The 15,087-nt window shown below is 37.4% G+C and overlaps 1 protein-coding gene across 1 annotated transcript in view; it reads left to right on the top strand.

Moving 5' to 3' along the window:
* Nucleotides 1–817: 817 nt before the first annotated feature.
* LOC109928206 (pleckstrin homology domain interacting protein) overlaps nt 818–15,087 on the top strand; it is a 183,896-nt gene continuing 169,626 nt past the window's right edge. The window contains exons 1-6 of the mRNA XM_048596719.1: nt 818–972; nt 1,075–1,133; nt 1,218–1,247; nt 1,395–1,454; nt 11,009–11,159; nt 11,254–11,352. Of these exons, the coding sequence (XP_048452676.1) occupies nt 933–972; nt 1,075–1,133; nt 1,218–1,247; nt 1,395–1,454; nt 11,009–11,159; nt 11,254–11,352 (439 nt within the window). The 5' untranslated portion in view covers nt 818–932. The remainder of the gene's footprint in view (nt 973–1,074; nt 1,134–1,217; nt 1,248–1,394; nt 1,455–11,008; nt 11,160–11,253; nt 11,353–15,087) is intronic.

Genomic DNA, 15,087 nt, shown 5'->3' with positions numbered 1-15,087 from the left:
GCACCGATCAAGATTGACTGTATAAATTGGTCGCTCCAGTTACCGGCAAACCTTGTGAAGGAACAGCTCGACCCCGAAGGAATGCTTTTGTGACCAAAGCCCCTGACTTCCGAAAAAAAAGAGAAAAAAAATGAGCATGCTCTGGTGGTTTCTTTCTTTTTCTCTCTTTCCCCCTTCCTCTTTTTTTTCCTCTCTCTCCTCCTTCAGACCGTCTTCGGCAGCCCACTTTCAGTTTCGAACAAAACTGCTCGAGGGGGAGGTTTCTGCCTTGTTGTTAGTTTTGTTGTCGGGGACATTGTATTTCAAAGTGGTGAAGGGTGGATGCCTTGAGAGAGAGAGAGAGAGAGAGAAAGAGGGGACAGAGGGGCTGGGCTGGGTCCCGGAGCGCGCGCGGTATCCGTCTGTCTCTCTCGCTACATTTCCTTCCCCTGCCCTCGCTACATTGTAGCTGCGCTCATTCCTGTAACTGTGCGTAATGTCAGCTCACCCCAACCCCCTCCTCCTACCGAACCCAAACCATGCGTCAGATCCATCCGCTTAGCACAAGCTCACAAAAAAAGCGACAACCACCACCACACAAAAAAAATCGAAAACCGTAAAGCTTCACCTCCCTACGCTGACACGCGTGTCACAAATCTCACGCAAGGTTTCCCTCCCGCCTTTCATTTTATTTTATTTTTGCATTTGCAAAATGTGGATGGTGGAGGGAGGGTGATTTTTTTTCTCTCTGCTCTCTGTGTGTGAGTGTATGTGCTTGTTGTCGGGCGGGGGACTCTGTTTTTGGTGCGGAAGGAGTCGCTCTGTTGGAGGAGTCGGCTCCTCTCTATGTGGGTGAATGGAGGAGAGTCTTCCTGGAGAGTAAACACTCACGCACAGACTAGCTGATTACATCGGATCTCTCACCGTTTAACACTAAAAAATCACCCCCAAACATGCCTGCTGATACTAAACAAATCTATGAGTTGGAATCTGGTGAGTAAACACATGAAGCAGAAAAGATTATGTGGGTTATTTTTAAATTTACAGCCACCATCAGGCATCTGATGACTGAACACTGTCTTATTATTTTAATAGAATTGTACTTCCTAATAGCCAGATTTTTGGCATCGGGACCCTGTCAGAAGGCGACAGAGGTGAGTAAATCTACCTTTTAGGGTTTGATAATGTCTTGTGGCTGATTTTTATGTACAATAAACGGGTTTTCTCTGCTCTTTCAGGTCCTGATACGCGAAGTGGAGGAGAAGCAGGTAGGCTGTATTCAGCTCGCATTCTAACTCTGCAGAGGACTTTTGATTTTAATTTCAAACTATCGCCTTTTGATATTTTAAGAAAAGATGCGTGGCGAGGATTTTGGGAGGATTTGGGGGATTGTAACCATGTTTTATTTTTTCCAGCTGCTGCCGAAACGAATAGACTGGAAGGGCAACGAGCATCCCAGGACCTACGAAAATTTGGTGAGAGATTCATATCACTGAGAAAACTTTTAGAGAGGAAAAATTGAATCTCCCGCAAAAATTTTACTAGGAAAACCGGATTAGCCCCCCAAAAATAGCGCTTTAGGAAGAAAAGAGAGCAGCCAGTAGTGAGTGGGAGATGACTGGGAATGTATTAGAAGATTTGGATTAAAATTATGATTATCAGAAAAAATATGTAGTTTTAAGTATAGTGGAAATAAAGATACGTCATGATTATTGTGCAGGAGCAGGGCTGCCCGAGTGACTCGAGCGCTCAATGTGGTGAGAAAGCAGCAGTGTGCAGGGAGGCGCTTTGACTCTCTCTCTCTCTCTCTCTCTTTATATTCTCGTAGCACTAATGCAGCTTGGCAACGCTGATTGGTCTGAAAGCTTCTCTAGTTCATTTACAGATCTGCACACAAACACACACGCAAAATCAAAACAACATCAGAATTTACAGAAATGAGTTTTATTTTTGCAACAGCGAATTTATTCACATCCAGAAAAAAAAAAGCAGCCTCGGGGATTTGTTTTTAAAAGAATGAGCGCATAGTTAAAATAACTTGGGTGGGGGGGGAGATGAACTAGAGTTTTGGTTGATGGGGAAATTTTCCAGATTCTTTGAAAAAAAAACAAACGATTCAGAATAGATATCCTACATTGTATGAAATGCTTTCAGGTCAGTAATGGGATGGATAATTTTGTGAATTCTACTTGGCAATAATTGTAGTATTGCTGTGGCATGGATGAAGTTCATTAATTTTAAGAATATGTTTAGATATACATTATCATATTGCCAATATGAATACAAATGATTAAAAAAATTACTTGCAAGTCAATACTTCAGAATTCTGAACCATAAAATACCAGAACTGAAAGCAAAACTGTGTTCGGAAACTATGGTGAAAGGATTTTTTTGATTTGTAAGCAGTGTAAAATTGAAAACATTGCACCTGTCCAGTTGGTTGAGGGGTGTGGATTTGGGGAGAAGAGGAAGGAAAGAAGAGTGGGAACATGCATATGTGAAAAGGAAATCTTGGTGGCACAGCATTTTTTTAAATTTAAAAATCCAATTATATATTTATTTTTGCATGCAAAATTTAAATACTCGTACCCTTTACATAGAATGGATAAATATTTTTATTAAGGCTAAAATTGAGATTATTTCAAGTTTTGTTTTGGCAAATGTTTCAGGATATTGCTAATTTGGTCCTATATCTGTTGCAACAAGATTCCAGGCATCTGCCAAGAGAACAGTGCACATATATTCCAACTTTTATGCAGTTCAGTAGCTTTTTTTTAAGCATAAATTCTGCACAATTGTTTCTAAGGTACTGGCCAAATCACTGAAAATATTGCAGAATCTTTTCTTAAGAGTAAGCAAAATTGTATGTTGAAAAAGGTCAGTAATGGGATGTATGGATTAAAATCAGTGATTTTTGGCCTCAACTGCACAAGGCTTGAAGATATACTCTACCTAAAGGAGACCTGTTTATTCAGAATATTTATGAATATTCTTTTTATTAAAAAAAAATCTGGCAGACACGTTGTGTGAATGTATACAGTTCTTTTGTATATTTTCCCCATTGCTAAATTTGGATTGGAAGTGAATTAATCCTTCTGAGAATGTTACTTTTGATTGGTAAAAATAGATCTTTTCCCTCCTCAACCTGGCCTTCTCCAAAATAGCCCATCAGAACTGCATGGTGAATGGATAATAGTTTGCTAAACTTTGTGTGCACGTGTGTGTTTACACCAGTTGCCTGTTACAGGTACAATCATATAGATGTTTCTTTCTGATTTAAATTCGAAGAAAACCAAATAAAGATGTCTGTTAAAATCAGCATTGAAATTCTGTGGTATTTTTGAAACACAAATAAATGTGATGAGTACAATGTTCAAATTTATACTAAATACCGTAAAGCTTTGTGCATTTGCCCCTTTTTACTTTTTTATTCAGGAAATGTTTCCTGGTGCACATGTTCACTAAAATGAGATCTCTGTTCTGTAAAGTGATGATTTGAGAAGGGACTTGTATTCTGGGTGTCAGTTTATTACAGTGACAAATCATCCCCTTTAATGGTTGCTGGCAGATAATTTGCAGAAAGCTAAATATTTAAATCATCTTATTTTGGAAAATATTCATCATCAAATTTCTGATTTAATTTAGTCTTTACAATATTGCATTCAAACCATTTCTTTAATAAAATATTGATAAATTAAACTACTGTAGAAGCATTGCTAGTGTTTTCTGTGGCCAAAACCAGACTTGAAATCAAATTTGATTATTGTTTTTTTTTAAGGGAGTTTGTTGAAAGTTTGCACCACAATATTGCAGGGTTGCACGTACAGGGTAGGGTGTCGGTGTGGGTGCAGTTCTTTTTCTGAGGATCATTGTGGACTCGATGGACCAATGGCCTGTTCCCGCACTGTAAGGATTCTATGATTCTTGTATCTCTGTCATATCAAACATTGTAAGCTTCAAACAGAGATATTCCCTATCCTAGTGAGAAAGTACTCAAACATTCCCTACCCAATTTAAATACAAGATTCTTTAAACTTACAGATGTTTTGGAGGGATTAGGCCACATGGTTTAAGAATTTATTGTCAATCTAATGTTAAAAGAACGTATAAATATACAGTCCTACAGATAATGGAAAACCATAAAACATTACATTTTTCTAATTAATTAACATTTTCAAGTGTGTAACTTTTTATAGTCTTTTTTTAGCAATAAAATGTGTAATAAAATAGCTGAGCATGTTGTTTTAAAAAATTCCCCGAATGCTTTCTCTCTACATTTGTTTTAATTAATTGTTCTGAAGGATAGGGTAGTTTAGTTTATGGAGATTGTTGTGGACGCCAGCAACATTAGTTCTTGACTGAAACGTCAGAACATTACTGAATTGTTTGCAAGTGCTTTTTGTTTGGCCATATTTCCATCTATTTTGAAATAACTTTATAGCACTCTATAAACACTCTGAAGAAACTGTACTTGGTACCACTTATAAAAATGTCTGCGTCTTTTTGTGCCACTTTCTCAATTTTAAGGCAATTTCCTGGGTTTCCCTTTGCTTATTGTAATCTTATATACCATCATGGGAACGCATCTTGGCTACAACCTTCCAAGGATTAAAAAACCCTAAATTTCTCTTAATCCTTTTTCATTGATTATTATTCTTGAGGACATGGAAGAACCTAACAAAAGGGCTCACCGTTCTCAGGTGAAGCTCAATTATGAATACTAATGAATGGTGTAACTTGTACCTATGTGTTTTATTGTGACATAATGTCACAATCTGAGCTCACTAATACATATGTGACATGTAATAGAATGTGAACTAAGGAGAGTTATCCTGTGCTTATGGCAGATGTGTCTGAATTTCAACTCTGTTTTGGAAAGATTTTGTGTCCTTTAAATTTAAAATGTGACTTAAGAATTGTGCATTTTTAAAAAAAATTGAAGTCCAACTCTAGATTACTCCAGGTTGGTGCAAAATCTGCATAGGATTAAATTTTACCATCATAGCACGTACCCCCTTTCGCTTGCTTTTGATTGTGTAACTGAAATATGCTTTTAGATCATTTTGAACCAATACATTTTTAACCTCAGGCATTGCTTGACAATTTACCGCCATAAATGGCCTATATTTTTGGGAATCTCCTTTCTTTACAACTAATTTTATAAAATGTCGTCGTCACATTTTGAGTGTTTTTTGTGCTTTTGGAAAATCAAAACTACGCGTTTAAATTTTTTTCAATGATCACAAAATAAACTATGTTTTTAATTTTAACAAAATGTCTTCATGCAGGTACATTATGTATTCCCCGAGTAGAAGCCTAATATTTATGGCATGAGTGAATAGATTAACAAACAAGTGCTTTTAAATGTGATACAAACATTCATGGGTGTTGCATCTCTACAATTTCATGTCTTTGCTTGCAATATATATAAGTAGATTTTTTTTTGAAAAGACAAACAACATAATTAAAATGTAGTATTGATGTGCACATGCAGCTTTTTGGGGACTTTGACATGTTTTTTGCAAGATGTATGAGATGGGCTGACACAGCTAAGTTGCAGGACCTTTTTGCCTTAGGCCAAATATGAATATAAAACAATGCATCACAAAACTCTCAAAAGAACTTTTTTTTTTCTCATGGCTATTTAAAGTGTTTTTAACAGTGAGTTTCTTAGAATATATTTTTAAATCTGCGCAGCAGATGTAAGGACTCAAGTGATGTAGAGTAAGAAAAGTTTAAAATTATATAAATTTCAGACAGAAGAGGCTACATGGGTAGGTACAACACTGATCTATTAAATTTACCTGTTAGTTGTCCTTTTGGCTTTTTGTCCACTCAAGTACAGTAATTGTAAGCACACTGTATATTGTAATCTTTTGTGTGGAAATAATTCTTAATTATCTCCACTTTTATATTTTCAATATAAAGTCCTAACGCAGTACCTTCATCAGACATATTTGGTGAACATGGAGGTGATGTTGTAGTTTTGGGTGGGAAGACCCATCATCAATTTCTGTGACGTTGTGCTGAGAGATCTCAGCAAACAAATTTTCTGCCCCTGGGGTGTTGGTCCGAAAGGTAGGCCCACTAGTTGCCTTCCTACAGTGGTTTGCTGAGCCTTTCTGAAAAGAGATATTGTGGGTGTCGCATCAGCTCTTCAGTCAGCAAGCAAACCCCCCTCTGCCGCAGCAAGATTCCTCTCCTAATTTCTACCTCCTGCTAATAACATGTGGAAATAATTTTCCACTATTTATTTTCTCAAGTTTAAAATAATATGCTCCTATAGATTTTTTTTAAACTCCTGTGTCATTGATTACATCTTAGTTTTTCACTTCCTTGTATTATTTTGATTTTTCTATTATTGTAGCAAGTTTTTATTCCAGTAGCAGAAAATATTCAACTTTTTATAATTGTTCTGTTGCATCATTGCTGCTGGGAAAATAATTTGTGTCATTTTTTTTAAGAAAAGCTATTTTGAAATGTTTACATTCTGGGGTAGTGTAGAGCTATTTTCTTAATTTAATGAGCATCTTATTCATCTGTTATAAATTCGCTAGGCAGTAAATTCACTAGGCAGCAAAATAAGCTATCAAAATAAACATATTCTGAGACATAAACATTCATATTGACCCCTCCCAAAAAACTTGTACAAATTTTGCCTTTTGATTTTGTTGTCCTTTGTTGGATTACAATGCTCAGAATGTTGGCCCAAGTTAAGTGCTGTTCATGAGTTAAGCGACCTTTTTTATTTCTTGAGTCCTGAAGAACAGTAGACTTTGTGGAGGCCCTGCAGCTATTCTGGTGAAAGTTAAAATGGACTTGATGGCTGTAAAAGGGTTATTCAGTTTAGAGAGTCTGTGGTAGTTGATTCCATTGTCCATCACATCGGGAGTAGGAAGACGGTGTGGGACAGTGCTGTACGTTTGAAGTTCTTTATGCTGGGCAATATTTGGATGGTGAGCATGCCAAAGATTGAAGTGCCGACTTTATTACTTGGTGTTATTCCTGCTCCACCTGCCACCAGCTTCTTCAAATATAAAATTTAGGATTCTATCCCAATTCACTTTTTGGATACATCTGGGATGACGGTGAGCCATGCTTGATCCATTTAAGGTATGAGGCAGAGAGTGGCCAAATCAGCCCTGGCAGTTCACGAAATGAAGTAAATTACCTGTGGTTTTGATGTTCCTTTTGTAGACCCAGAAGGAACCCAAATGGAATCTGGTGTACCACTTCTCCTGTGATTGCAATCTCCTCCCTTTTCTTAGTCTGAGCTGCAAGCTTAGTTCTGCAGGGGAGTGACCAACTTTCCATCTTGCTGCTAACCCTATTGGCAAGATGTTTGCAGATTTCTGATGTGCAGATGAGGTAGACTTCTCCATCTGACTCAGGCCTCTACCTGAGGATATTGACCAATTATTTTGCCTGGCCGATGTCCATCAACATGAAATTGGCCCATTTTGGTTGTTCACAGAAAAGACATAATCTGTAGAGCATTCTCTATGGCTGTTTATCAGGCTATGCTTACTGGTTATTATAATTTTGTTATTTTAATTAAGAGTTTAGTCTTTTTTTTGTTTCTGCAAAGCAGATATATAGATACTTCAAACTAGAAGGAGAATAGCTTAACAAAGCATTATTGTTATTGTAGACGCTCTTACCAACATTGTGTGTGCTCAACCAGCCAAGCAAAATTTTTTTGTATTCTCTATCATGAAGACTTCCAGCATCATACAAGTATGAACAATATACATATGGATGGATAGCTTAATAGACTTGTCACAGAGCTGTTCATTTTTCCAAATTGGAGAAAGAGAAACAACAATAGCTTGCTTCGTGCTTCCATGATTCTTGGTTCTATTTCCTTTTCTTTTTCTGTCTGCAAGAACTCTTTGACTTGACCTTAAGTTCTCTGTCTGTCCTCCATGCCATCTTCTTCTTCATGTGTTTATTCTCCTCTTTCAAGGACTCTTTGCTGTAGGAGGTTGGGTGTGTGAATAAGCTGAAATCACTTTCCATGATCAAAATTTAACATGTATGGTGAATCACGTTGTGACGTGAGCTTTCTTTTTGTGTTGAAGAATTTGCTATCTGTTACAGAAAATCACTTCAGGAGTGCTTTAAAAGAATGTGATGCCTTTGATTTAAGCTTTTAAAATTTGAAATACGTTAATTGTTTCAGTAGTTGAAGTATTTTAATTGAGCGTTATGTATTTGTTGGGGATATTGGGACCTTTGTTATAGTTCGCCTGCATTTATACCATTTAGAGTTTATTTTGCTTCACTGTCATTGCTTGTCAATGTGTGAAGCCAAAGGACTGTGCCTTCAATATATACTGAAGTGATCCCAATCTGTACTTTATCCAAGAAAGTAATTTCAGTTATTTCTTCTGGATTTCAGTAGAATAAAGATCCTTCTTACTCTTTCCCATGATGCATTAATCCCGATGTGTCACAAGTGGAAACATAGACAGTTAACAGGCAGAAAGTAACCATTTGGCCCATCATGTCAATGCTAAGGGAAAAACTTGATTTGGCCTAATCCCACTCTCCAGCTTTTGGTCTATAGCTTTGGAGGTTATTGCACTGCAAAAACATATATCCGGGTATGTTTTAAATGTGATGTAGTTTCTGCCTCTAACTTTCTGACAGTAAATTCAAGATACCCACCACACTCTGGGTGAAAAAGTTTTTCCTTGACCCTCTGCTAAATTTTTCTGCCAGCTAATTTACATCTGTGCCATTGACTTTTCTGCGAAGGTAAATAGGTTTCTCCTATCGATCTAGTTCAGGATCTTCATAATTTTATACAAAGCTCAATTAAATCTTCCTTGGCTTTCTCTGTTCCAAAGAAAAGAACCTTAAACTTGTCAAATCTTCTCTCAGCGCTAAAATTCTCTGATCCTGACACATCCTAGTAAACTGTATTTGTAATCTCTGTAATGCAATTGCATCCTTCCTGTAATGTAGTGACCAACACTGTAGCTGTGATCTGACTAAATGCTGTATACCATTTTAGTATAACCTCCTTATCCTATGCTTAGCTAGTAAAGGGAAGCATATTGTATGCCATCCTGGCCACTATGCCTGCCTGTTTTACCTTCAGGGATTTGAGGACATGTATTCCAAAACTCCTCTGTTCCTCCATGCTTCTCACTATCCTACTCTTCTTTTTTGTTTATTTTCTTGCCTTGTTTGCTGTTCCTAAATGCATTGGTGCACACTGTCTGGATTGAATTCTATTCAGCATTTTTCTGTCCAACTGATCCGTTCATTTGTCTTTAAGTCATCTACAGCTTTCTTCTTCAATACCAAGTTTTGTATCCAAAATGTGTTCTGCGCAGAGCAACAATGAAAATGAAATTTAATATTAAGATCTCTAGAAATGCTTTGCTATTCAAATTTTCTGGCAATTTATTTTCATGTGATCTGAGTAGCAGTGCTCTGAACTATATTTAAAAGATTGACAGCCATAACTGCTTTCTCAAGTCCTCCTGTCTAACTAGATATGTTGTACAGCATAGTGTGCAAGCTGGAGAACTTCTTTGGTCCATGCTGTAAATAAAATGTAGCTGGGAGAGAAATGTATTACATAATATATATAATATGTATATTAACGTATGTATGACTCAGTACATTGGTAAGATGAAAGTATGTTGTGTTTATTTTTTAAATGAAAAAGCATTGAAAAGAAAAAAGTCAATGCTTTTGTATTTTAAAAAAAAATCCAAAGGCCCAGATTTTATGGTCATAGTGAAGTGTTGGTGTTTGCTGCTGACCTCAAAGAAAATAGTCTGCAAAGATAAACTAGTGTTAGTTGGCATAAATGTTTCCATTCCTGACACCGATTTGAATCTGGCAGAATGAGTTACTTGCCCTTAATAGCTGAGGCTTAGAATACAAGAGTTGAGAAAATGATGCTGATGCTGGCTGGTTTGGAGGATCTGAGCATTGAAGAAAAATTGGATAGGCTGAGTTTCTTTTCTTTGAAACAGCAAAGGTTTAGAGAGGATCTGACAGTGGTGTATGGATTATGAAGGACATGGACAGGGTGGATAGGAATGCACTTTTTCCGTGAGTATAGAGGTCAATAACCAGGGATCATAGATTTAAAATAAGAGGTACAAGGCTAAGAGGAGAGTTGAGCATAAATTCATTTCTCTCAGAAGATGGTGGGAATCTGGAACTCATTGCCTGAAAGGATGGTTTAGTCAGAAACCCTTGTAGCACTTAAGTTGTAATCAGACAATACTTGCATTGCCATAGCCTCACAGGCTACTACCCAAAAGCTGGAAAATGAAATTTGTGTAGTCAGATCTCTGATGCACAGTGTGGATGCAATGGGCCTAATGACCTCTTTCTGAGCTGTAAACATCTATAAATCATGGAATCTCTGGGTGTCCAGTAACCAACAGGGTAAAGAGCAATCACGTTGAAGTATAGGCACAGACCAAATCAGGAAGTAAATACATTGATTAGCCTTCACTTTATTACCATTTTACAAAGAGCAAAAATAAATGATTGGGGCACAGAACTGGGATCAAAGCAGAAACTGAATTGTGTATTTTATTAATTGTGTAGTTTTGATCAGAATTCAGAAATTTGATATGCCAAAAATAATAAAATCACATTTAACGGCCCTTGAGGTTTCCAGAAATAGTTATGAACACAGAGTAACAATCCAGCTTCACCTCATTTATCAAGATCAGTTTTTTAAGGGTTTTGTAAGGAATCGACAGCCTGAGCGTTAAAGGGCAAACTTTTTGATTGTAGCCTGTGGGGACTTCAATAGCGTACCCTGTGGAGAAGCGTGGAATCATTGACAACCACTTCTGATTTTTATTATTAACTGTGCATGTCTGCATTCAAGAATCACCATCACTTTTAGAGGAGAGAGAATGGTGAATGTTGACAGTTTAACCATCATTACCGTGGCAAAAATGTTCTTTTATAATGCATGAAGCCTAGTATCTGATAACTTCTCATGCTTATTTCTGACAGCACTTCTTTTGTTCTGTTTACTAAAAAGGTGAAGACTCATAGACACGTGGCTCCAGATCATCTCCTTCAAATATGTCAGCGACTTGGACCTCTCTTAGAGAAGGAGACCCCACAGAGTGTTCCAGGGGTACATTCGTTACTGGGAGCTGGAAGACAGTCTTTGCTTAGAACAAACAAAAGTATGAACAGCTCAGTAGTAAAACAATATTATGCATCTTTCATGGTTGGTTTTGTGGTGATTCTGGATTTCTGTTAATTTTTGAAACAAAACAGGTTGTAAACATGTGGTATGGAAAGGATCAGCACTTGCGGCATTGCATCGAGGAAGACCCCCTGAGCCACCAATCAATTATGGTAGCCCACCTAATATAGGTATGCTTTTTATGTTTATGTTGGGTTCAGTTTTATTTTGATAGTGGTCTCGCTGCCTTTTGCATTTTTCGTGGAATTAAGTGAGGTCTGTCAATACTGGTAGAATTGCGTAACCTTCAAGTTTTTCCATCATTAGGTGTCATACAGTGAAGTATATGGTTTACCTATTTTCCTGCAATTTATATATTTGAATGTAGAATTGATGTGCCGGACTGAAAGAACATCATTACTTTTGTATTAAAATGAATGATGCTACCTGTCACTCAGTGAGGTGTGAGTTTATTATCATTTCATGCTGAATTATAAGCAGGTTTGTGTTGTCAGTTAGTACCCCAATAAAAATTGGGTAATGACTGCAGTTGTTCGTTTGCTCGCTGAGCTGGTTGTTCCGTGATGTGCATACATTTCATTACCATTCTATGCAATGTCATCAGTGCAACCTCTAATCGAAGCATTGGGTGTTCTGCTCCGTTCCGAATTTACATGATCCTCTGGTGTGGTGGGCCTTGTCACTTCCAGTTCTGTCTTTTTTTAAGCAGTGGTCTGTGTATGAGGTCTATTTCTATGTGTTTGTTAATGGAGTCCCACATTGAGAACAGGGCCTCCAGAAATTCCCTTGCATGTCTGTTGTTTGCTTGTCCCAGTATAGTCACTTTGTCCCAGTCGAACTGAAGGCCTTCATTGTCTGTGTGTATTGAGACAAGTGAATGTTGGTCATGTCTTTTTACTGCCAGCTGGTGTTCGTGTATCCTGGATGTCAATTTCCTCCCCGTTTGTCCAGTGTAATGTTTATTGCACTCGTTGCATGGGATTCTGTATATCATGTTAGTCCTGATTACTGTCAGTATGGGGTCTTTAGTCTTTGATAGCATTTGATGCAGTGTTGATGTAGGTTTGTATGCAATCATGATCCTGTACAGTCTAAGGAGTTTGATTGTCATTCCCAATATATTTTTGATGTAGGGTGGCATTACTCGTGTCTTCTGTTGTACTGTGCCCTCTGTCATTTGTTTTGTAGGCACTGGTGGACGAAACATCTTGGGTATCCATTGTCAGTAAATACTTCGTGCAGGTGTTCCTCTTCCATTCTCTGGAGTTCTGGGGTGTTGTGGTGCGATATGGCTTGTTTAAATAGTGTGTTAATGCAGCTCTGTTTATGTATAGTGGGGTGGTTGCTATTGAAGTTCAGGATTTGGTCTATGTGTGTGGCCTTCCTGTACACCCGGGTTCGGAATTTGCCACTCGTTAATCTCTCTACCACTACTTCTAAGAATGGGAGCTGTTTGTTGTTTTATTCCTCTCTAGTGAATTTTATGCTTGCAAAGATGTTGTTAACAAGTTGGTGGGTTTCTTCTACTTGTATGCGTTTGATTATTATGAATGTGTCGTCCATATATCTTATTTATGGATATATCAAAAATATATCAGAAATGACAACCAGACTCTTTAGACTGCATAAGATCATGATTGCATACAAACCTACATCAATATTGCATCAAATGCTATAAAAGACTAAAGACCCCATACCGACAGTAAACAGGACTAACATGGTATACAGAATCCCATGCAGCGAGTGCAGTAAACATTACTTTGGACAAACGGGGAGGAAATTGACAATCAGGATACATGAACACCAATTGGTAGTAAAAAGATACGACCAATATTCACTTGTCTCGATACACACAGACAATGACATCAGTTCAACTGGGACAAAGTGACTATACTGGGACAAAGTGACTATACTGGGACAAGCGAACAACAGACATGCAAGGGAATTTCTGGAGGCCTGGTTCTCAATGTTGGACTCCATTAACAAACACATAGAAATAGATGCTAAAAAAACAGAACTGGAAGTGACAAGACCCACCACACCAGAGAATCATGTAAATTCGGAATGGAGCAGAACACCAACACTTCGATTAGAGGTTGCACTGATGATGTTGCCTAGAATGGTAATGAAATGTCTGCACACCACAGAACAAGCAGCTCGGTGAGTTAACGAACGACTGCATCCCCAACCAAGCTACAAATTTTTGCTATGACCTTGGGTAATGACTGTCCACATTGTATTGTGAACATGAGAATTGGAATTCTAGCTCTAGAGGAATCTGTGTATGTTTACGTTAATGGACACTGTCTGTAAAGGGATGAAGCAATAAGATGAAATTTGAAAAGTCTCTGAATCTAAATATTAGGAATGAACAGCCATTGCATGATAGCATGTATAAAACTGAATTTTAATATTAACTGGTATGCACTTAATTTCTGGAAATTGTGTCAAGAGATTTAGTACACTCTTTGGGATTATGCCAATTGGATATTGATTAGTGGAGTAAGTTTAAAAAAATAGGAGATTTGCATTTAACTATGAGTAGTCAATAGTGCAATATTGTTGAATAAACTTGGTGAAAATAAAGGTAGGAAAGTGATTATTGATAACAGTCAATGATCAGTAGAGTTGAACAAGTTTAAGCTAGTCAGGAGGTTTAGAAATCAAGCCCCGCTCCATGACTTTAAGCTTATCACCCAGACTGTTGTTCGGATGAAGTAAAGAGGATGGCATTATTAACACTGTAGCTCTTTAGGTGAGGTATTAAACACCAGTCCTGTTTGTCTGTTCCAGCAGATATTAAATATCTCATGATACTCCAGTGAAGTGCAGGTATATCCCCAGAGTCCTTGTCATCAACTTTCGCTTAACCAAAGCTGCTAAAAACAGGTTAACTAATTATTCACCTTGTTGCTGTTTATAGAATCTCGTGTGAAGTATGGCTGAAGCATTTCCATGCTTAAGTCATTGCTCTTAAAAGTGATTCTTTGAATCACACTTATGATGTTTGTGAGATATGTGAGAAGGTACCTTTTTTTTTGTAAAATATTTTGAGCTTGATAAAATGTTGCAATTGTGGTGTATCAAACTTTTAAATTTCTGTAACTTAGTTAAAGTAGGGCAGAAGTAGTTTCGGCCTGATCAAAGTTTGTTTTCTGATTCTACCGCAAAGGAATAGCACCTAAGATTAGCAACCAGATGATAGAGAACCAGAGCATGTTTGTCTATAGGTGAGTTTGACTTTAGGCATTAATGAAGATTAGCTACAAGCATAGTGAAGATTAGCTACAAGCATAGTGGTGTTATGTTGCTTGAAGTTGAATGGCTATGTCTGAACATTGTTAGGGGCAGTGAAAACCTAGGAAGCATTATCGGACAAACCATGATAGAGAAACATGTTTGAAAAATGTTTTGGGGAAAAAACACTAAACAATATTCTAATGTTAAGGTTAAGTGCCTGAGCAAAGAAACAAAATATAGAATAAGAAACAAAAGACTTGTTTCAAGCAGTCATCCTGAACCTCTGGTGGCACCACCCCAGATGAGTTTGTGTATGTTTTAAAATGATGGCAATATTGCATATGTAATTGGTAATGGGTTGTGTAAAATCAAAGATTGGAGAAATCGTATTGGCTGTGTGAACTCTCTCTTTCCACCTGTCTGCTCCCTCCACAAACCCTATTAAAGGAAAAGGCCAAATACTTACCGAAATTGCTCATAAAATTGCCCATAATTTTGTTGTCAGGAAAATTGGCACCAATTTATTTGTGAAGTTATAGGCATATGATAGAGTCCCTGTTTTCACTTTTTGTTCCCTGCTAGGGTGAATGAACTATCAAACTAAAGCAGTCATAATTGCTTTTTAGATAATTATTAAAGACCTTGATATTTGCATAGAGTAATAC

This window comes from Rhincodon typus, chromosome 5, assembly GCF_021869965.1.
Source record: "Rhincodon typus isolate 14 chromosome 5, sRhiTyp1.1, whole genome shotgun sequence".
Lineage (NCBI taxonomy): Eukaryota > Metazoa > Chordata > Chondrichthyes > Orectolobiformes > Rhincodontidae > Rhincodon > Rhincodon typus.
The sequence above is the reverse complement of the archived record's forward strand: the minus strand, read 5'-3'. Positions and strand labels throughout refer to the sequence as shown.